At 48.3% G+C, this 18539-nt stretch overlaps 11 protein-coding genes; 6 read left to right on the plus strand and 5 right to left on the minus strand.

The window, feature by feature from the left end:
- Window positions 1–103: 103 nt before the first annotated feature.
- GSBLH_T00000597001 (uncharacterized protein) lies at window positions 104–1815 on the plus strand (the record flags this gene model as incomplete). The annotated part of the gene is made up of 4 exons (XM_013038827.1): window positions 104–328; window positions 361–1005; window positions 1044–1211; window positions 1243–1815. 4 exons carry the CDS (start codon window positions 104–106, stop codon window positions 1813–1815), a joined length of 1611 nt encoding a protein of 536 aa, XP_012894281.1.
- A 106-nt stretch (window positions 1816–1921) lies between these two features.
- On the minus strand, window positions 1922–4499 carry GSBLH_T00000598001 (uncharacterized protein; the record flags this gene model as incomplete). XM_013038828.1 has 4 exons in its annotated part: window positions 1922–3198; window positions 3229–4022; window positions 4058–4221; window positions 4252–4499. 4 exons carry the CDS (start codon window positions 4497–4499, stop codon window positions 3118–3120), a joined length of 1287 nt encoding a protein of 428 aa, XP_012894282.1. The 3' UTR covers window positions 1922–3117.
- Window positions 4500–4588: 89 nt separating this feature from the next.
- Window positions 4589–6691, minus strand: GSBLH_T00000599001 (uncharacterized protein; the record flags this gene model as incomplete). The annotated part of the gene is made up of 1 exon (XM_013038829.1): window positions 4589–6691. The coding sequence occupies one exon, from the start codon at window positions 6689–6691 to the stop codon at window positions 4589–4591; it is 2103 nt and encodes a 700-aa protein (XP_012894283.1).
- Window positions 6692–8843: 2152 nt separating this feature from the next.
- On the plus strand, window positions 8844–9361 carry GSBLH_T00000600001 (uncharacterized protein; the record flags this gene model as incomplete). XM_013038830.1 has 1 exon in its annotated part: window positions 8844–9361. One exon carries the CDS (start codon window positions 8844–8846, stop codon window positions 9264–9266), a length of 423 nt encoding a protein of 140 aa, XP_012894284.1. The 3' UTR covers window positions 9267–9361.
- A 924-nt stretch (window positions 9362–10285) lies between these two features.
- GSBLH_T00000601001 (uncharacterized protein) lies at window positions 10286–12702 on the plus strand (the record flags this gene model as incomplete). XM_013038831.1 has 5 exons in its annotated part: window positions 10286–10752; window positions 10783–10851; window positions 10881–11722; window positions 11755–12032; window positions 12063–12702. Exons 1-5 carry the CDS (start codon window positions 10527–10529, stop codon window positions 12700–12702), a joined length of 2055 nt encoding a protein of 684 aa, XP_012894285.1. The 5' UTR covers window positions 10286–10526.
- Window positions 12703–12907: 205 nt separating this feature from the next.
- GSBLH_T00006091001 (uncharacterized protein) lies at window positions 12908–13512 on the plus strand (the record flags this gene model as incomplete). The annotated part of the gene is given in 5 exon segments (XM_013038832.1): window positions 12908–12970; window positions 12986–13097; window positions 13129–13279; window positions 13309–13349; window positions 13382–13512. The coding sequence occupies 5 exon segments, from the start codon at window positions 12908–12910 to the stop codon at window positions 13510–13512; spliced, it is 498 nt and encodes a 165-aa protein (XP_012894286.1).
- Window positions 13513–13523: 11 nt separating this feature from the next.
- Window positions 13524–14494, minus strand: GSBLH_T00000602001 (Alternative oxydase (AOX); the record flags this gene model as incomplete). XM_013038833.1 has 2 exons in its annotated part: window positions 13524–14305; window positions 14339–14494. 2 exons carry the CDS (start codon window positions 14492–14494, stop codon window positions 13553–13555), a joined length of 909 nt encoding a protein of 302 aa, XP_012894287.1. The 3' UTR covers window positions 13524–13552.
- Window positions 14495–14889: 395 nt separating this feature from the next.
- GSBLH_T00000603001 (Mitochondrial-processing peptidase (subunit ?)) lies at window positions 14890–16416 on the minus strand (the record flags this gene model as incomplete). Its single annotated transcript, XM_013038834.1, has 5 exons — window positions 14890–15600; window positions 15631–15988; window positions 16023–16201; window positions 16236–16340; window positions 16372–16416. The coding sequence occupies 5 exons, from the start codon at window positions 16414–16416 to the stop codon at window positions 14890–14892; spliced, it is 1398 nt and encodes a 465-aa protein (XP_012894288.1).
- Window positions 16417–16499: 83 nt separating this feature from the next.
- On the plus strand, window positions 16500–16882 carry GSBLH_T00000604001 (uncharacterized protein; the record flags this gene model as incomplete). Its single annotated transcript, XM_013038835.1, has 3 exons — window positions 16500–16564; window positions 16589–16699; window positions 16732–16882. 3 exons carry the CDS (start codon window positions 16500–16502, stop codon window positions 16880–16882), a joined length of 327 nt encoding a protein of 108 aa, XP_012894289.1.
- A 446-nt stretch (window positions 16883–17328) lies between these two features.
- On the plus strand, window positions 17329–17876 carry GSBLH_T00000605001 (Scaffold protein Isu1; the record flags this gene model as incomplete). The annotated part of the gene is made up of 4 exons (XM_013038836.1): window positions 17329–17446; window positions 17481–17560; window positions 17592–17776; window positions 17807–17876. The coding sequence occupies 4 exons, from the start codon at window positions 17329–17331 to the stop codon at window positions 17874–17876; spliced, it is 453 nt and encodes a 150-aa protein (XP_012894290.1).
- A 43-nt stretch (window positions 17877–17919) lies between these two features.
- GSBLH_T00000606001 (uncharacterized protein) lies at window positions 17920–18408 on the minus strand. XM_013038837.1 has 2 exons: window positions 18181–18408; window positions 17920–18149 (listed from the first exon to the last, which is right to left on the minus strand). Exons 1-2 carry the CDS (start codon window positions 18378–18380, stop codon window positions 18011–18013), a joined length of 339 nt encoding a protein of 112 aa, XP_012894291.1. The 5' UTR covers window positions 18381–18408; the 3' UTR covers window positions 17920–18010.
- Window positions 18409–18539: the final 131 nt, after the last annotated feature.

Raw genomic sequence — 18539 nt, forward strand, 5'->3', positions numbered from 1 at the left:
CCGCCTCCCAGCTCACGGACGATCTTATATCGACTTGATTTCTCATGACCATCGTCCTCCTGACTCATTCCCAAAATTTAGTTTTTTTGAGCATTTTTCAAAAATGGACAGTAGCGACAACGACCAGGAAGGGTTCAGCATGTTCTCGAAAAAAGCTCGGATTGAGAAAACAAGCACAGGGACCGAGCAAACGGTTGAGAAAGTGCTTCCCAAGAATTTGAGCGTAAAGAGTGTGGAGGACCGTCTTACCTTTGCTGATCTTGGCCTAAATGAGTGGGTAGTGAAGTGTGTCAATTCCATGCAGATTACGCGTCCAACTCCTGTGCAGGTATGCTTTACAACATTTCGTTTAGTGGTTAGAAATATTGTATCCCAGAAGTACTGGCTGGGAAGAATGTGACGGGTGTTTCCGAAACGGGTTCTGGTAAAACGGCTGTGTTCGCCCTTCCCATTCTCCAGCGACTCTCTACCGACCCTTATGGGATTTTTGCTGTCGTGCTGACTCCAACGCGCGAGCTGGCCATTCAGATCGACGACCAGATGCAAGCCTTCGGAGCTCCCATTCACGTTCGAACCACTCTCATCATTGGAGGTCAATCCTTCGTAAAGCAGGCTGAAGCTCTGCGCAAGCGTCCCCACGTCGTTATCGCGACTCCTGGCCGCTTCCTGCAACATTTGAAAACAGCCGATCCTCCCGTGACGAAACGCCTCGGCTTTATCGTTCTGGATGAATGCGACCGCATGTTGTCCGACTCTCTCAAAACCGAAGTCAGCGAAATCGTGTCTCTGCTCAAATCACGATGTGTTACCCATCCCCAGTTTCTCTTCCTCACAGCCACGTACGACGCTTCCGTTCGCTCCGAACTCGTCGAATTCGCTGAAATCGCTCACCCTCAGAAATCGATGGACATCATTCCCGACTACGAGTACATTCCCGAAGCATCCAAGCAGACAAACTCCACCGTGGACAGCCTCGACGAGTTCTATCTCCTCACGCCCGACCACGTCAAGCTCGCCTACTTCATCTACTTCATGATCCACAGCAGTACGAACCGCGGTTCTCTCCCTCAAACCCAGTGAATCCCCGCGAGGACGCCGAGGAATCCGAGGAAGACGCCAAGAAACGCCTGCTGCACAAGGCCTCGGCCATCGTTTTCTGCAATACCTGCCGCATGGTGCAGCTTCTCTCCGAGATGCTCCGCGCATTCCAGGTACCCGCGGGAATCCTTCGTTTTGGCGTAGATCGAGAACGTCCCGCTGCACTCCCTTCTCTCGCAGAATCAGCGCGACGCGGCGCTGGCGAAGTTCCGGAACAACCGAACCGCGGTTCTGGTGTGCACGGACGTGGCGTCCCGCGGGTTAGACATACCGCAAGTGGACTTGGTGACGAATTATGACCTCCCGAAAGACCCGTTCGATTACATCCACCGCGTGGGACGCACGGCGCGCGCGGGCAGGGCGGGAACCGCGGTTTCGTTCGTGACGCTGCCGAGCGTAGGGAAGCTGCAAGCGATCGAGGCGATGACCGGGAAGCGGTGCCGCGAGTTCGAAGGCGTGGAGGAGGAGAACGTGCTGAAGATTCTGAACCGCGTGGGGAGGTCGCTGCGCGTGGCCAGACAGTTCATGGTGGAGAACGGACTCGAGACCAAGATCGAGGAGAGGAGGAGGAAGAAGAAGGAGCGCAGAGAGAGAGGAGAAACTGGAGAAACTGGAGAAACTGGGGAAACTAAGGAGAAGAAGGAGAGAAAGGGAAAGAAGGAAGGGGCGAAGGGAAAGAAGAAGAAGAAGTCCACGGCTGAAACGAGTGAAAAGTAGAAACGTGGAAATGGTGGTTGTTGAAAATAAAAAGGGCGGCAACCCATCTTCGCGGTTCGCTGTTTGGCTTTTGTCCGTTTAGACTCGTTTTTGTTACAAACACTTAATATCTTTCGCACACACACGATATCACGCTTCACCGTGTCTTCGCCCAAGGTTTCCACGATTTCCACGGTCAGCGGCAGTTTCTCTTCCCTGATTGTGTCGATCAGCGATTGGGTGCCGCCTCCCAGACCGAAATAGTATTTCTGCGAGGCCAGCCAGCAAACCGTATCCTTGGAAGCCAGCTGATTCACCGCGGTTACGAACGAACGCACGGTGGCGGGCGTGTAAATTGTGTCACTGGCAATAATATAGTCGATTTTTGCCTCCGGGATCAGAGCGGGCGTTTCACTCCATTCACCGCAGATGAGTTTGCAACTAGAGTGAGAGGAAAAAGATGAGGATTACCGGTCGATAGCGGAAATGCCGGCATTTAAAACGATGGTGGGAATTGTGGCTTTTTGGAGGGAATCGATGTTGAGGTCCTGGAAGTACACGCGAGCTCCCTTGCGCAGGAAGAGAGAGCCTGGAAGTCCGTGGCCGCAGCCAAGCTCGACGACAGTGGTGGAAGCGGAGACATCAAGGTTCTGTTTCTCGATGAAACGAATCAGGTCTAAACAGCCTTGCCAGATGCGATGACCACCTAGAAATAGAGGGGAGATATGTAGATTCACACCTTCGAATTGACCTGGAATGATATCTGCATCGTTACCGATTTCTCCGGCATAATGAATAAATTTCAGATCCGCACTGTGTAGTTAGTCGGGAGATAATAATCAAATACATCCCAAGGTCGTTGCAGGGGAAATCTTCATAGTCGGATGCGTTCTCGAGACTGACATAGAAAGCTTCCTTCTTGTCCTCTTCTGCCTTCTCTCGTATTTTGTCGCTCACCACTTCTTCCTGAACCTCAGCCGCTGCATCCTGCATTTGATAAGCAATAGCAATTCGTTACATCAAAGAAGTTGAATTTAAAGGAAGCGCTGTTTCCCTTGAACATGAAGAAAATGAGAATAGTGTGTATTTTTCTTCAAAGTTTTTCTCATAGAGTACAATTCATCAAGTATTAATAAAATACTGTATAGATTTCACGAATCCACAGAGAGTGATTCAATCTCCCCACTACCACCACCCTTTTTCCAACAAACAGACACAAACGTAATCCATCGTTTCAATATCATCCAATTCCAAACTCCGATCTGACCCCTCACTCATCATCTCCTCGCTCTGCGAGTCGGGATGGTTAATCGCGATAATATTCTACCTTTCATCTCTCCCCTTCTCTCCTACCTCCGTATCCACCAGAATACACCCACAGAACGCATCCTTACATCCATGATCCTACATCTCACTTCCACGTTTCTCCTCTACCCTCGACGTGCTAAAAATCGTGATCACCCGTCCCCCCTTGCTGATATTAATCCCCTTCTGCGTGGGCTCGTGCGCCCTCACGATGTGCGACATCCCCGTCGTGTCCAGGAAGTGCTGAATCGCCTTGTCCCCATAGCAAATCGCCCCGGGGCCTCGCTCGCCCTCCCCGAACCCCGTGTTGTCTAAATGCTCTTCCTGCTCGTGCTGCGCGGGGTCCGACCACAGCAGATCGCTGGACAGCTGCTTGATCTGCTTGGACCGCTCGTCGATCGCCAGCACCTGCACCGCGAACGGACAGGGGATCTTGTTGATGCTCTCCAGCGCGCTCTCCGTCTCCGACAGCGGCCGGGGAATGCCGCCGTGCACGCAGAAGATCACGTCGTCGATGGTGGCCGCGAAGGGCAGACAGTCGAACACCGCGTTGGCCTTCTGCCAGAGGTCCTTCCCGATGTTCGACCCGTAGCGCGACTTCAGCTGGCCCAGGAAGCACCGGTTGCCGAAATGCGCTTCCCAGCCGTTGACGGAGCGGAGCTCGTGATTGCCGCGGAGCATGAAGACCTTGTCGGGAAGCATGATTTTCTGCGCGAAGAGGTAGGAGAGAACCTCGATAGAGTACTGCCCGCGGTCGACGTAGTCGCCGAGGAAGAGAAAACTGCCTGGAGTTAGATGCATGCCTAATGGCCACATCAACTTGGCGAAAGCGATGAGATCGGCGATGTTTCCGTGGAAATCACCGAAAACGTACACCGGCGATTTCAGCTTAAGAATACGTGGTTCCGAAGAAAATATGTGTTCTAAAAAGTTTATAAATTATTGTGCAACACGGTACTGATTTCTTCACACTGATTTTCAAAAGCATCCAAGAAATCTTCAGAGAGGAAGAAGGAACTTGGCATTGGATCTGCGCAATGTGATATAATTTCTTCATTGTATGCATCCGTGTCTTTTTCATCTTCGAAATCAAAGATGCTTTGCGTAACTTGACTTGCGGCGCTAGGGGTCACGCATAAACAAGAAACATACCGAGAAATTCTGTTCTTTTGAACGTTGTTCTTGTGGAACGTGTATAAAGTAGGAGCAATGGTGTACTTTTTTCTTTTACCACCACCCTCTAGGATAGCTATGCGTTCTTTCAGTTGGCTGTTTTCCTGCAAAAGCTTGATGCAATTATCGCAATAATTCCCATCTTTGGTTTTTTTAGCCTCCTTCGAGTCCCTTCTCCCAAGAATCCCCCTGGATTCCTGCGAAGTCGATTTCTTCCTCCTCCACATCTAAACAATACGCTAAGATGATAATAGATAAATAAGAGTAGGTTGCATAATCGCGGGGATCTTTCTTTATGAATTTCAAATCAAACATATTAGCACATTATACAGCTTCCTTTGAAAACGCGACGAAACTCATCATGGATCGCTCCAATGCGGCTGTCAGGAATCTGCAAATAAGACAGGTTTAGTAAGCGGAGAGAGTAATCTTCTTGCTCTCTGAAGAACTCCAAAAAAAGATTCGTTCCCACTTTCGTGATGCCCGTGTACGACATATCGAGTTCATACAAAATCGGTAGCACACCACTCTGTCCGTACATTTCTAAAAACACCCCCACGAAATCATCATCCACGCAGTGATTCCCACTCAAACGGATACACTGCAAGCTTTGGCAAAACTGCGAAACCAGCATGGCTTTGGTCATGAGGTGTAAATCCTCAAAGCTTAGGCTGCAATTCACGAAGCTGAGTCTGCGGATCGAGCACGCAGCCGGTGATGTGAGCCACCGGTACATCGAATCTCCGACCCCTGTGATCGGTGTGGACATAATGCTAAGTCTGCACAGTTGCGACGAAGCCTGCGAAGCGAACGAGATAAAAAAGTGGTCCACGCCCTCTGTGGAGAGTTGCATGTCCTCCAAGCTAACGCACGTGAAGCGCGTCATATCGACGTAACTCTGGAAGAAACTGATCAGAATTCCGATGTCCTCGTTCGACACAGGATTGTGCGAGATATCGAACTCCTCGATGGACAGACAGGGGCTTCGTGTGGACAGTGAGAAGAGCTCGCTCCACTCCCTGCCGAAGGAGGACATCAGATTGCTGCTCACGTCGAGGAGGCTCAGCAGCGTGATGGAAGAGAGATGCAGCGCGCGGAACAGCAGGCAGAGACCCGCTCCATCGATCAGATTCCCGCGGAGGATGAGCTTCTGCAGCCGCGTGGGGCATTTCTCCTGGATCCAAAGATAAAACTCGCCGAGAACCTCGCGAGTGAGGAGCAATCCCTCGAGATTGAGCACCGTCAGGCAGCGATTGGTCGATCGGTGGAGCTGCTGAAGGAACTGCGGGAGTCCCTCGGTGATCTCCGGGTTGTTTCCGATGTCCAGGATGGTGAGCAAGTCCGCGAAGCTGCTCCCGATGAAATGACCCAACGCGTCCAGCTCGATGAGAGACAGTCCGCATTCGTTGAGCTCCAGCACGGAGAGCAGTGGACACACTCCTTCGGCAAGGTTGTGCAGCCACGCAGCGAGCGATCCGCAGCCCGCCTCCTTGTTATGAGAGAGCGAAATGGCGCGGATATTGGGGCAGAGGAACTCGGAGAGAGGCTTGGTGAACGCGTGGATGGCATCGAACGTGAGTCGGTTTTCGGAGAGATCGATCTCGCTGAGATTGCTGAGCAGGCCACGCTCTGCGGCGTTGGCGATGCCGATCAGCGTTCGGTCGGTGAGCTGCGTATTTCGGAGATGGAGATACGCGATGGGGCGAGCACTGTGCTCCTCGTCCATCGGCCAGAGCGAGTTGAGGAGGAATTGATAGCCTTTCGGCGTGATGGGATCGTTTGTCAGATCGAATTGAAGGAGTTTGGGGCAGTCCACTAATCGGATCGTCTTCAGAATCTCTTCAAGACCATCAGATTGGCGGACGATGAGACTGATCGAAGTGATCACTCGGTAAAGTGTCGAGTTGAAAAACTTGGAAAAGCGGAGGGCAAAGTAGGGAGAGAATTCGTTTTCTTGGATCAGGAGTTTCGCGTTAAACGAATCGCTCACAATGTTCATTGCGATGTCCCGCTCAATGCGCGCACTGAGAGCGTCCATGATTTCTAGGAGCGCGAATTCTCCAATGTAATGCAGACACAGATGATTCAACTGCAAAAAACCATCGTTGCGAAGCAGGGTTGTGAATTCCTTTAATTCCGGCTCTTTGGGCTCCCCGACGAGCGTGATCTCCTTTAAAAACGTACTTAGATGGATAGCATCCACCCACCCAGCATTTGCAGCCAGAGAAACTTGACTATGAGAGATCTTTACGAGCTTGCGAAAATAGCGATTTACTCGCTTCAGGTTGAGTTGCGTTACAAGATCCAAGTATGACACGAGTTCCATCATGGTAGAGCTTCGAATGCGACTCACATCGAAAGGACCTGATTCGATTGGTGCGGGGTACATTGCAGAAAAACGCATCTTGTAGCGGTTCATTCGCTCATCATAGAGTTTTCGGATCTTCTCCTTCTTTTCATTGTGATTACTTACAGGAGTGACTTCATCAAACAATGAAGAATCTAATATTCAGCGAAGGAAAAGAGAGGGTACCCGAAAGGGGACTTTCCTCAGGAAGAGAAGTAATGCCCAAGTTGTTCAGCGCATGATCAATATCAATCCCACTTTCGTACATCGACGAAAAGTATGCTGAAGTTTTGGCCCCTCGAGTGTGCTTTTGCTGTCTTCTCCTTCTTCTTCTTCTGATAGAAAGATCCTCATCGAACACATTAGGATTATCAGATAAGGAGACTGATGCCGACTCAGCTTGCCCCATTTTTGCTATCTGTTAATCGGTTGTTGTACAGTAATCCTTGATCATCATAAATGAAAACACTCATCCAAATGATTCGTTCTATTATTACGATTCTGATAATGCATAATCATATTATTTAGCTGAATTTGATTATTCATAGCAATATCTACACATTAGAACGATAGGGTGTCACTATAATGGTCTTTTGGTGAAGTTTTCCTGGAAAAGCGTCTATCGATCATTAAGTTAAAGCAGTCTGTGTTTATCATACTGTAAGAAACAAGTAATGATAGAACATGGCGTGATTTCCTCTATTCGATGCATCTCTTTCCTGTCGAGTAATATTTAACAGAACGCTATGTATTCAAATAAGCGATCCAATTCTTGAGTTACTATCCCTTATTTTTTCTTTCAAGTGCACGTTTTGTTGGATGAAACGCCTTCTTAGTGTTAGGCGGCAATTTGAACCACTATTTGGTTCATCCAATCGTTCCACACTTTTTTGTTCTGTCATTACTTTTTTTTAATATTTCCCAATGGAGGTCCGTTCGAAGCGTAAGAGTATTCTGGCGATGACATTTGTCACCGTCTTTATTGATGCGTTGAACAACAGTTTTGCAGGAGCTGTTTTGCCTTATATGATATTGGAAATGGAGACAACTCCGTTCCAGGAAGGTTTAGTATTTAGTATTTATTCCTTAATGCAACTCCTGAGTATTTGGTTTTCCTTTATGTGTGAAGTCTAGGTTTGCTTATCATGGGCGTGTTGAGTGATCGCTATGGTCGTAGGCCATTTTTGATTTTGTCTCTGTTTGGGTCTTTTGTTGGTAAGTTTTGGTTTTGGTTATTTTCTAATGGAATAGGCATTATTTTTCAAGGCCTATCCTATGATATGTGGACGCTGATTCTCTGGCGTGCTCTGACCGGTTTATTTGCTGGTTCCCTGGCCATCGCTCAGTCGTAAGTTGCTGGTGTTTCTATGTGATTTAGGGTTGTTTCGGATGTGACCGATGTGAGCGAACGCAGCATTTTCATGGCTCGTGTTTCTGCCGCGAATTCGGGTGCTTATGTATTGGGTCCCGCAGTGAGTGCTGGCCTTATTTTAGTCAATTTACGTTTCCCCTTCTTTGTGGCTGGTGCTGTCTCAGGCATCGCCTTTTTCCTCTCTTTCTTCTTCTTGAAGGAATCGAACATGGCTTATTTACAACGCAAACAACGCAAACAACAACAACAGCATTCCGCTGCTGGTTCCACTGCAACATCGACGTCTGCCTCTGTGTCCGTCTCGAAAGAATCTCATTCTTCTTCTTCTTCTTCTTCTTCTTCTTCTTCTGCTTCTTCTGCTTCTTCTGCTTCTTCTGCTTCGGAGCGAGTGCACTGCAAGCCGATTCTTCCATTCTGTCTATTCTTGGAGTTCTGTACATCATGGACATGCGGATGCTACAATTCCCGTTATGCGATCTATCTGAGCGACAAATTCGGCGTGGCATCAACGCTCTTCGCGTTAATGCTCTGCATTCAAGGCTTGTGGTGTTGTCTCAACCAGTCCATTGCCTATCCCTGGGTCATGAAGCATTACAACATCCCCATTCCCTATATCGCCATAGGAGGAATGTTCCTCGAAGTTGTCTGTCACGTGTTGATTGGATTGGCGAAGAATGTATACATGGGTTTCGCTCCCATTTTCGTTTACTTTCTTGGCTGGAGCTTCGTTTGTCCGACATGCACCTCCATCCTCAGTGTACTCTTTTTCTTCTTTTCTCTCTCATCGTTTAGACGAGCTTCCCTCCTTCTGTGGCCGGCAAAGTGCTTTCCTGGGACAACTTCGCCATGCAGATGGCGCTAATCATCAGTCCGCTGGTTCTCTCGCAGATCTACAGTTATAGTCCTGAGGCTGTGTACTACGTGACTGCTGGGGTGTGTTTCTTGGGCATGCTGGACATCGGCTATGTGGCTACATGGAAGGGATCGAAGGACTTTGGCAAGATAGCGAGCTATGAAGAGGAAGAAAAGAAAGAGAAAAACATCGAGATGAGCGAAGTGGAGAAGAAGGGAGCGGAGCAAGGGGAGAGTGGTGTGATGGTTGATATTACCAACGCAGATTCTCCTATGAAGAACTCGGTACAATCTGCTGATGAACTTTCGACAACTCCGACGGTCGCTGAATCGAGCGAGGTGAACGAAGCAGCGAAGCCTGTTGAATCATCGAGCCCATCGATCGTGTCGAACACGAATGAAACAGTCAAAGTGACTTTATAACCCAGTCTCGTGACTGATCCATCGACTGAAACGATTTCAATTCCTGAATTGCTTCATTCCAAGGGATATAATATTCGGGTACATCGACGATGGAAGATTGTTTGTTTGAAACGTATGTGTGATAGTTGATGAGAAAGAGTGAATGATTAAACAATGTATTGATTCAAATAGAAAGCATTTCTGCTAAAGACTTGGTCGATGTAGTGAGACGATTGTAAGAGGGAAGAGATAAACAAGCTATTGGCGAACGATGTAAATTGTGTATCGAAATCATCAAGAACAGAATGGTCAACGTTCTATTCACCAAAATACCATTGTAAAGAATTATTTCATTCGTTCCCTACCCAGGTTCACACTCTAACCCTTCTCCCTTCCCTTATTTTCATTCGAGCCAATGTTTACTACTAAAGAAGTGATTACACAATACTCTGCTGACATTCCTGCTCTTTACAGCATGCCCACACAGAAGACAATTCTTTAGTTACTGTGTGTACTCTACTTTTACTCGTTCGCACCATGTTGTACTCATTACTCCTTAGTGAGAGAACCCAATAAGGTTCTGATTTAGTGTATGTATGTATGACTACTATGAAGTGGCGGTGAGATAACTAGCGGTTTTCACAAAGTCTCCTACCCGATCATTGATTTCTATCCCACTACAGCTTGATATAGCTATCCAGCCTCATACTTCAATCGAGCAAATGCAGCAGAGCACCAAAACTACATTAGCAAAAGCAGAAATTAAATTTGGCTGAGGAAATACCATCATTGCTTGTGAGCTTAAAATCGAATCAGGAAATAAAGAAATACACAGCACTCAAAAATACGAATACAAAAAACTAACAGATAGAAAGAACCTGCATAATTCACTGCTAGGTGAGTAATGAACCTAAACTGAACGCAGAAGGATTGCTCAGGCGTAGTCCTCATTTTTGTCTCATCTGCACAACCGAATCATTCCAAAACACTAAAAATAAAGCCGTACTTTCACCGAATATTTATAGCCCACATTCGGCTTTCGTTATAATCTCAAATTTGACAGTTAAGAAAAGAGATAGATCAGTGGTGACTCACCACAATTTCTATCTCTCATTTACCAATAATACCATGGATGACGTCGATGACACGTTGGTGAGAAAGGCGATCGCCTTCGTGCTGCTGTTCGGAATTGTGGTCGCTGTAAACTATACGTGGGGGGTGATATCGACGAAATCCTTGCAATTGTCGTCTGTCTATTTAAGTCCTTATCCTTCTATCGTAATGAATAATTTTCGGCATTCAAATGGGACTCTACTCTCTCCAGAAGGCCAAGATGTTCGGTGGAACGATTATAAAGAATACTATAGTGCTTATCAGTCAAGGCTATCAAGGACCTCCTTTGAGCACTATGTAATTTACTATTCTACACTCTCCGGTTTGGCCAACAAAATCAATGGATTAGTTTCGTGTCTATTGATAGCTATGGTTACTGATCGCGGATTGAAGCGTATTTGCGTGACTTGCGGGTGATGTGTAGTTGCTGATTGGCCGAGCTTCGATTCCTACTTCAATCTTCCCTTAGAAAACCATCATGTCAATCTTAGCTGTACGAATTGATCTTCCCCTTCACATCAGTGAGTTCTCCGAAAGGCTCCTCTCTGAAGATCTGGCGTCGCTGCATCGAAGCGAAGCGTCTTCTCCACGGGGACATCAACAAGAAATTCGGCGATGGCAACATCAAAGTGAACACCAACTGTCCGATCTTCCGCTCGCTCGCCAAGAACGACTTCTACTACGAATCGTTCGTGAACCGCGGTCTAATCCGCACTGCGCGCCGCGGAGACTACGAGGCGATCGCCGCGGACATTTACTACCGTCTTCTCAGCTTTTTCTCGCTGGAGTCCAGCCTGCAATCGAAGCTGGAGTCGCTCTCGCGCGGCTGGGAGGACCGGTTCGTGGTGGGGATGCAAGTGCGCGTGGGTCTGGGGAACAGCGCCTTCCTGGACAACTGCAAGTTCCTCTACATGCAGGACGTCGAGACGTTCGTGCACTACGCCGAGCTCTTCTCGAACCGCTCCCGGCGCACCCCGCTCTGGTTCATCTCGACGGACTCGCCGCAGGTGGAGGCGATGCTGCGCCGTCGCTTCCCTGCGTTCGTGGAGAGCATTCAGGAACTTCCGATGAAGCATACGAAGGCGCTCGCGTATCAGTACAAGGATCCCGCCACGCAGAGGGCGATCTTGGATAATTATCTGCTGTCGAAGTCGGATTTGCTACTCACTACCGCGTGGAGCAGTTTTGGGGAAATGGCGCTGGGGCGGATGCAGCAGGGGCGGACCATTATGATTACGAGAAGTGATCCGATCCGAAATCCACCTCCTGTAGTGTATTTTAATCGCAGCTCGGTTTATTCGAGTGTTTGTTGCAGCAAGGAACGAGGATGGAGTGATTGGGGGAACGACTCTGATTTCTTTCGGGTTCATACGGTTTTTGAGCGGTCCTGTGACAGAGAACGGCTCTCCGTGCAATTCGAGCAAACTCACTCTTTTCTTCCATGTACAACGGTATTGGATTGAGAACGGCTAGAGGGTCTGGAACGAACGGTTTCGTTCAAAGAAACCTCGGTTACATTCGTCCTTCTCGTATTTTGCAGTTTACGCAGAAAAATGAGCAGCAAATCATAGAACCGAAGATTAAGAAGCAGGACGAAGCAATCCTGAAACATCAAGTGAAAAGACAAATCGAGTTAGAGTTACTTGAACTGGAAGACAAAATGAAGCAACAAGGGTAAGCATTTTCGTATTCGGTCACGTTAAGATACTCAAAGGAAGAAATAGAAGCTCGCATTGAAGTCGAAAGAAAAACTCGAACGAGTATGATGGACGACGATGTGGACAAGCTCCGACGATTGAAGGAACGCCAAGACGAAGGGAAAGGAGAAGAGTTGCACGACTATTTGGGAGAGGAGGGTAAAAAAGCTTGGATGGAGAGTGGAGCTCGCTCCGATGAGAAGAGCCGAGATCGAGAAAGACATAGAAGACACGGTAGAGGTCGAAGCCGAAGTCGAGGCCGAAGTCGAGGCCGAAGTCGAGGCCGAAGTCGAAGTCGAAGTCGAAGTCGAAGCCGGAATCGACATCATCGACATAGTCACAGACATGACCGAAGTCGCAGTCGCAGTCGCAGTCGTAGTGAAACCAAGAGCCAAAGCCGGAGCCAAAGCCGGAGCCAAAGCCGGAGCCAAAGCCGGAGCCAAAGCCGGAGCCAGAGCCGGAGCCAAAGCCAGAGCCAGAGCCAGAGTCGGAGCCAAAGCCAGGAAGAAAAGAAGGAAAAGGAAGATAAAACCAAGAACGAAAGCCCAAGTCGGAGTGCTTCAAAGCACAGCAGCACCTCGAGTAGCAGCTCTAGCCGCAGTCCGTCGAGAGAACACAAGTCACACCGTCGTCACCATCACCATTAAAGAGGTTGTTTGTTTTCAGAAAAATTGTAATGTTGAGTGTTTGGCTGCTAACATTGTGCTCATTGCTGTTCGTCGGAGTTGAATCTTTCGGCTTCACACTTGCTCCTTCGTCGGAACGAGTATGGACGCTTTTTGTGAATTAACCGACTAGTGCTTCACAGAACACATGGATTTGCACGCAATGACAAAGTCAAAGTTTATTGTAATGGACACTGTTGATTTTGTCAACGACAAGACAAACATCATTGTAACGGTCCGCTCTGATTCCGTATTTGACATTTAGCTATATGATCCGAACAAGGTAGTTCTGTACACAAAGAAAGATGCCAAGAAAGGCCGTTTCGTTACAAATGCCCCAGTTTCTGGAACGTACACTACGTGCTTCAAGAACGAAAGTAGGGCGTCTCTCCTCTCCAAAACGACTAGATAAGTTCAAGGTGGACATGTTCTTCAAGTTCAAATCGGGCATCGAGGCTAAGGACTACTCCAACTTGGCGCAACTGCACAACCTGGAGGAAGTGGAGGTGCAGAACCAGTGGATTTTAGATGCTTTGTACGAGGTTCAAGATAGCGTGGAGTAGGAGACAGGAAAAGGCTGTCATGTAGCGTTATCCAGGAGCACGACGAGGAGATTCGATTGATTGCGAGTAGGTATTTCGTGGGCAGAGCTGACGTATAGTGGATCTGGACAACAAGCTGATCATTTTCTCTGCGATTACCATTACTGTGTTGATCTGTCTATCTCTCGCTCAGACGGTGATGCTGAAGAGAAGACTTGTGAAGGCGAAGCTATTGTGGGTTGTTTGTTAACAAACCATGGCATGAGTGTACATCGTTTCGTTATTCACCGTTACTCCTGCTTCTTGTACTTCGAAAAGTCCATGTAGGGACCGAACGAAGAGTGCAGATCGATCGGGAAGTGCAAGCCAGCATACCACTTTCCATTGGGCGCCACCTTCTTGTCATACTCATCACCCAGCGTGTGGTTCACGAGACGATGGTCCGCTTCGTCCGCTCGAATCACCAGCAAGGCATCGCGGAGCGTCGCGTCCTCGGGCAGACCCCAGTAATCCTTGGTAATCTGCGTCGCACGTTCGTTTTTGAGTTTTCCAGTGTCGATACGCTTGATCATTTCCGTGTAGGAGTCCACGGCGTGCTCCTCAAGGAACCCCACGAGTCGATGGGACGTGCGAGGAGTGAATACAAACATGAATGAAAACAGGGAGACAAAGCTCACCTGAAGAATGCGGATGAATAGCTTTTGAACTATCGTCAGATTGGTGTACGTGCGAACTGCAAGCAAGTGCATTCGCTCGTTTTCAGCTTCGTCCACGAGCGGTTTTATCCATTCGTTTGGCTGAAGGCGTCTCAAACAGCGCAAATGGTGGAGGCTGCTGCAAACCAAACCCGGAACGGACGCCACGCTCTCCAGGAAGATGGCTCTTCGGATATAGTTGTCACGGAAGTACAGGTTACCACAGAAGAAAAGCATGTCAACAATTCCCTTCGCGATTCTATCACTGATACCAACAGCTTGGCGTTTAGGTTGCTCACCCCAACACTGCTCTAAAATCTGGAGGTATTCTCGGTTACTTGAATGATACTGAAAGTCACAAAATCTCCCTATTGGACCTACCCGAGTACTCAGGATGTGGTAATGCTTGTTCGGCTTCTTGTTGATGGCACGCTCTAACACGTCCTTGTCAATGATGCCTTCTGGAGTAGTGGCCACTGCGCGAATGAAAAAGGGTACACGAGAAGTTAAGGATCTTGAGCAGAATCGGGAGAACATAATATATTATGATCAAATAAGTAAACAGACAATTAGGGACAGTATCCTGATGACACAAATCAAAATACAAGCTTATTTGATCCTTTTATGGTATCTACGGATGAAACGATGCGTATCCATCGCGTATCCAAGCGTATTTTGCTCGTAATCTCTCCCTGAGATTCAGAATCGTTATACCAACAGGCGGCCTATAAGGGGCCTTTTAGTATTGGGTCAGCCATTGATATCAAATGATTATTGCAGCCGAAATCAAAATCCTATTTACATGAAGATGGTCGAGCGAGTACAATACCGCAGATAAACGCCTTTTCTTCACGATTGGAGATGCATTGTGTGTGGTTTCTGCCCCAAGTCTCATTCCACTCAATTTCCAACAAACACACTCTAAACACACCCTAAATTTGATCTTTTTCACGGAACCACTCGATCGGAGGGAGCGTATCGACCGGTCCATACCCCGCCACAGCAATCGGTTTGTTCACGAATGTGGCGCTCGCCACGTCCTTCACCGTCTGCAAATCCACCGCATCGACCCTCGTGAAGATCTCCGCGGGCGTAAGCCGTCGCCCGTACATCTGCGCTTGTCTGCCAATGTCCTCCACGATGTTGTGCGAGGCGTACAAATCCATGAGCAGCGTGTTCTTCAGCTTGTTCTTGGCGCGATCCAGATCCTCCTGCGTGACATACTCCCTCAGATCGCGCAGCGCCTCCACCGAAATCTCCATTAACCGCGGGATATTCTCCTGCGTGCACTCGCAATACACTCCAAACAGCGACGTGTCCTTATAGCACGTGTCGAAGCAGCTCACCACCTGTGCGGTATTCCCCGCGGCCGCCTGCGTGCATAACCGCGAGGCGCCGTTGGGCCCCGCGCCGGAGAGCCGGTCCCACTCGCCGAGCATTTTCTGGATCAGCATCATCACGATGGCGTTCTCGTCCGCCCAGCCCACCGACTCGAACGCCACGGCCAGCGCCGCGTGCGGGTACGCGGCGTCCTTCTGCACCGTCAGCGACGACGTGAACCGCTTGCTCAGCGGGGGGATCGACGCGCCGTTCGATGGAATTCGGGGCAGATGGCCGAACGTGCGGTCCGCCATCGCCACCAGCTATGCGTTACGGTGGAGAAACGGGGAAACGTGGTCGTGGGAGAGCGCGCCGGCGCCAGCGATGACGACGCGGGGAGCGATGTAGTGGGTCTGGACGTAGTCGACGAGGTCGTTGCGCTGGATGGAGCGGATGTTGCGCTCGGGACCGAGAATCGTGTAGCCGAGGCCGCAGCCTTGGTAGGCCGTCGCGTGCAGAAGGTCGAACACCACTTCGTACTTGTTGGTGAACACGTCCTCCATCTCCAGGAGGATCGTGTGGCGCTCGCTGTTGATGGCGGAGGGGTCGTAGCGGGAGTGCAGGAGGATGTCGCCCAGAATGTCCATCGCGCGGCCGATGTCCTTCGTGAAGCAGCGAGAGTAGTAGACGGTTTGCTCTCGGCTTGTGTAGCTAGGAGATAGAGTCAGAGAAGTGCAGCGAATACGCGTTTAGATGAGCACCCATGTCTTCGACTTCCTTCTCGATGTCTACGCGGTTTCTCCGCTCGGTCCCCTTAAAAGCAAGGTGCTCCAAGAAGTGGGCAACTCCGTTATTTGCGTCGTTTTCATATCTGCTTCCTGCATCAATAAACACACCAACAGAACACGTCTTTCCGTATCCTCCCTACGAAACATAAAGGTAAGTGCTCTTTGCCTACTTGAGAAAGAACACGTACGCCGTTCGGAAGGGTTGTTACCTCTGTAGCGGGGACATTGAACAGATAACTAGGCAGAGAAGACGAAAATGCTCTTAGCAGATTCCGCTACACGATCAACTTCCAGAAACAACCAAACCGATGGAACCAGCAAACGTGGATTATGAATTATACGAGATAACATATTTCGCAATAAAGAAAATGATATGAGGAAATCGACCTGAATTTTGGAATCTGAGTCCTTTGACGACAAACAAGTATTTTGGAATGTTCCGTTCTAGTGTAAATCTCGATTTTGAATTGGTCACCTGTAGGGAAGATTACCACCGGAGGTTAACCGTATTCTTTACGTAAAGTATTCTTTTCTTCTTTGCTTGCTTATTTCGCAGGAACCTTCCTTATAAAATCACAAATGAAGAAATATATGATATTTTCGCCAAGTATGGGGACATTCGTCAAATCCGAGTGTATTTTGCTTTGAATAGGCATGACGGGTTAGAGGAGAGACCAAGGAGACGCGAGGAACTGCCTTCGTCGTCTATGAGGACATTTACGATGCAAAAGATGCCGTGGATCATTTATCTGGCTTCAACGTCGGTGGTCGCTATTTAGTTGTGCTCTATTTCCAGGCCACAAGGTGGTGGTTGTAGAGGTGTTTGATTTGTAGAGCGGTGAAGACGGCGGATACGAAGAAGCGCGAGCAGGAGATTGAGGAGCTGAAGGCCAAGTTCGGCTTGGCCAAGTAAATAAATAGAGATCATTGTAGTACTATTCGAAAGTGTTTGTTCGAAATGGGTGGCTGATTTGTGGGTATGTTGTTTCTCGGATCTCGGCTTGTGCATGTCTGCTTACCATGCGTTCCAATGGATTGAAAAGGACTGTTTTAGGGGCACTTTCTCTTCAAGGAGTCGCAATGCTTCGTTTCAAACTGAATGCCCCTCCAAAATGGTCGACAAGGTTCAATTTCTCCGATTCCATCCATTTTCAAAAGATTGACAAGGAATAAAACTAAGAATCCCTCAATGATTACAAAAGTCATTGGAATGTGGAAACTGGAGGAAAGCCTATTTTCATTCTTCTATTCAAAACTACTCAAATGTTCTCTCTGGCTCGCAGCGCACCCAGATTTGTGTTTGCTGCTCGTTCTCTTACGTGCACAACACGACTTTATCATGACCTTGTGATTGATCACTACGAGCATCCTCGTAATGTCGGTATGTTCCCCCTATGTGGAAATTAATTATCCAGGCTCCTTCGACGCGAATGATGACGACATTGGCACAGGAATCGCCGGAGCTCCTGCCTGCGGTGACGTGATGAAGCTCCAAGTGAGATGTCATTGCAGTCATCGATGAGTAGATTAAGGTCGCCGATGGAAAGATCGTCGACGCCAAGTTCAAAACGTTCGGCTGTGGTTCAGCCATTGCGTCTAGTTCTGTAGCCAGCGAATGGGTGAAGGGAAAGACTCTGGAAGAAGCCATGACGATCAAGAACACAGATATTTCAAATCACTTGAAGCTCCCGCCCGTGAAGCTCCACTGCAGGTAGAGACTCGGTTGGCGTGTCACACATAGCCTGTTAGCTGAAGATGCCATCAAGGCAGCGGTGAATGATTATGTAAAGAAGAGTGAGAAAAAGCAGTAAACGCGGTACTTTTAAGCATTTCGTTTGTTGTAACAAACAGCAAAGCCATTACTTTCTGCAATAATTCCGTTAATTTCGTTTCTACATCGAATGCCAATCTCCTACACAAACACTAATTTACGTAGTTCGCCTGTCTACAAGTCACATTCAAACACGAAGCAAACCTTCATCTGAATGCTGTTCCTTGCTTGCAGCAGCTGCGCTTTCCGCTTTTCAATGCTGTCATCCCCATCCTTCTCTCCTTCACTATCTGCCGTTGCCACGAGATGGGCTCTGAAATTGTGATGAACCATATGTGAATTACCCAATGACTGCGTCGCAGTGATGGCGGAACACTTCTTCGTCGTAATGTCGGAATTTATCGAATTGATCTATAATGTCTTTTTTATTTCGGCCGAAGGACTGCATGTCCCCGGATTCGAACGACTTTTCAACACTCTCCAACTCCTTCTCCACTTCCTCAAATACGATAATTTCCTCCACTTCTTGAGAGGTAAACTGCATGTTGCAGGGAGGAAATGGTTGAAATCAAGATATCTTTACTCCTCCTTTTAGCTAAAACAAGTGCGGTTTTAACTCGCTCAATTTCTAGCGAATTCGCATGGGGTTTGAACATACTTTTCAAGTCACCGTTGCATTCGTCTCAAATCCACACCGCTTTCA

Source organism: Blastocystis hominis (genome assembly GCF_000151665.1).
Source record: "Blastocystis hominis, Singapore isolate B (sub-type 7) whole genome shotgun sequence assembly, scaffold_0".
Classification (NCBI taxonomy): Eukaryota; class Bigyra; order Opalinata; family Blastocystidae; genus Blastocystis; species Blastocystis hominis.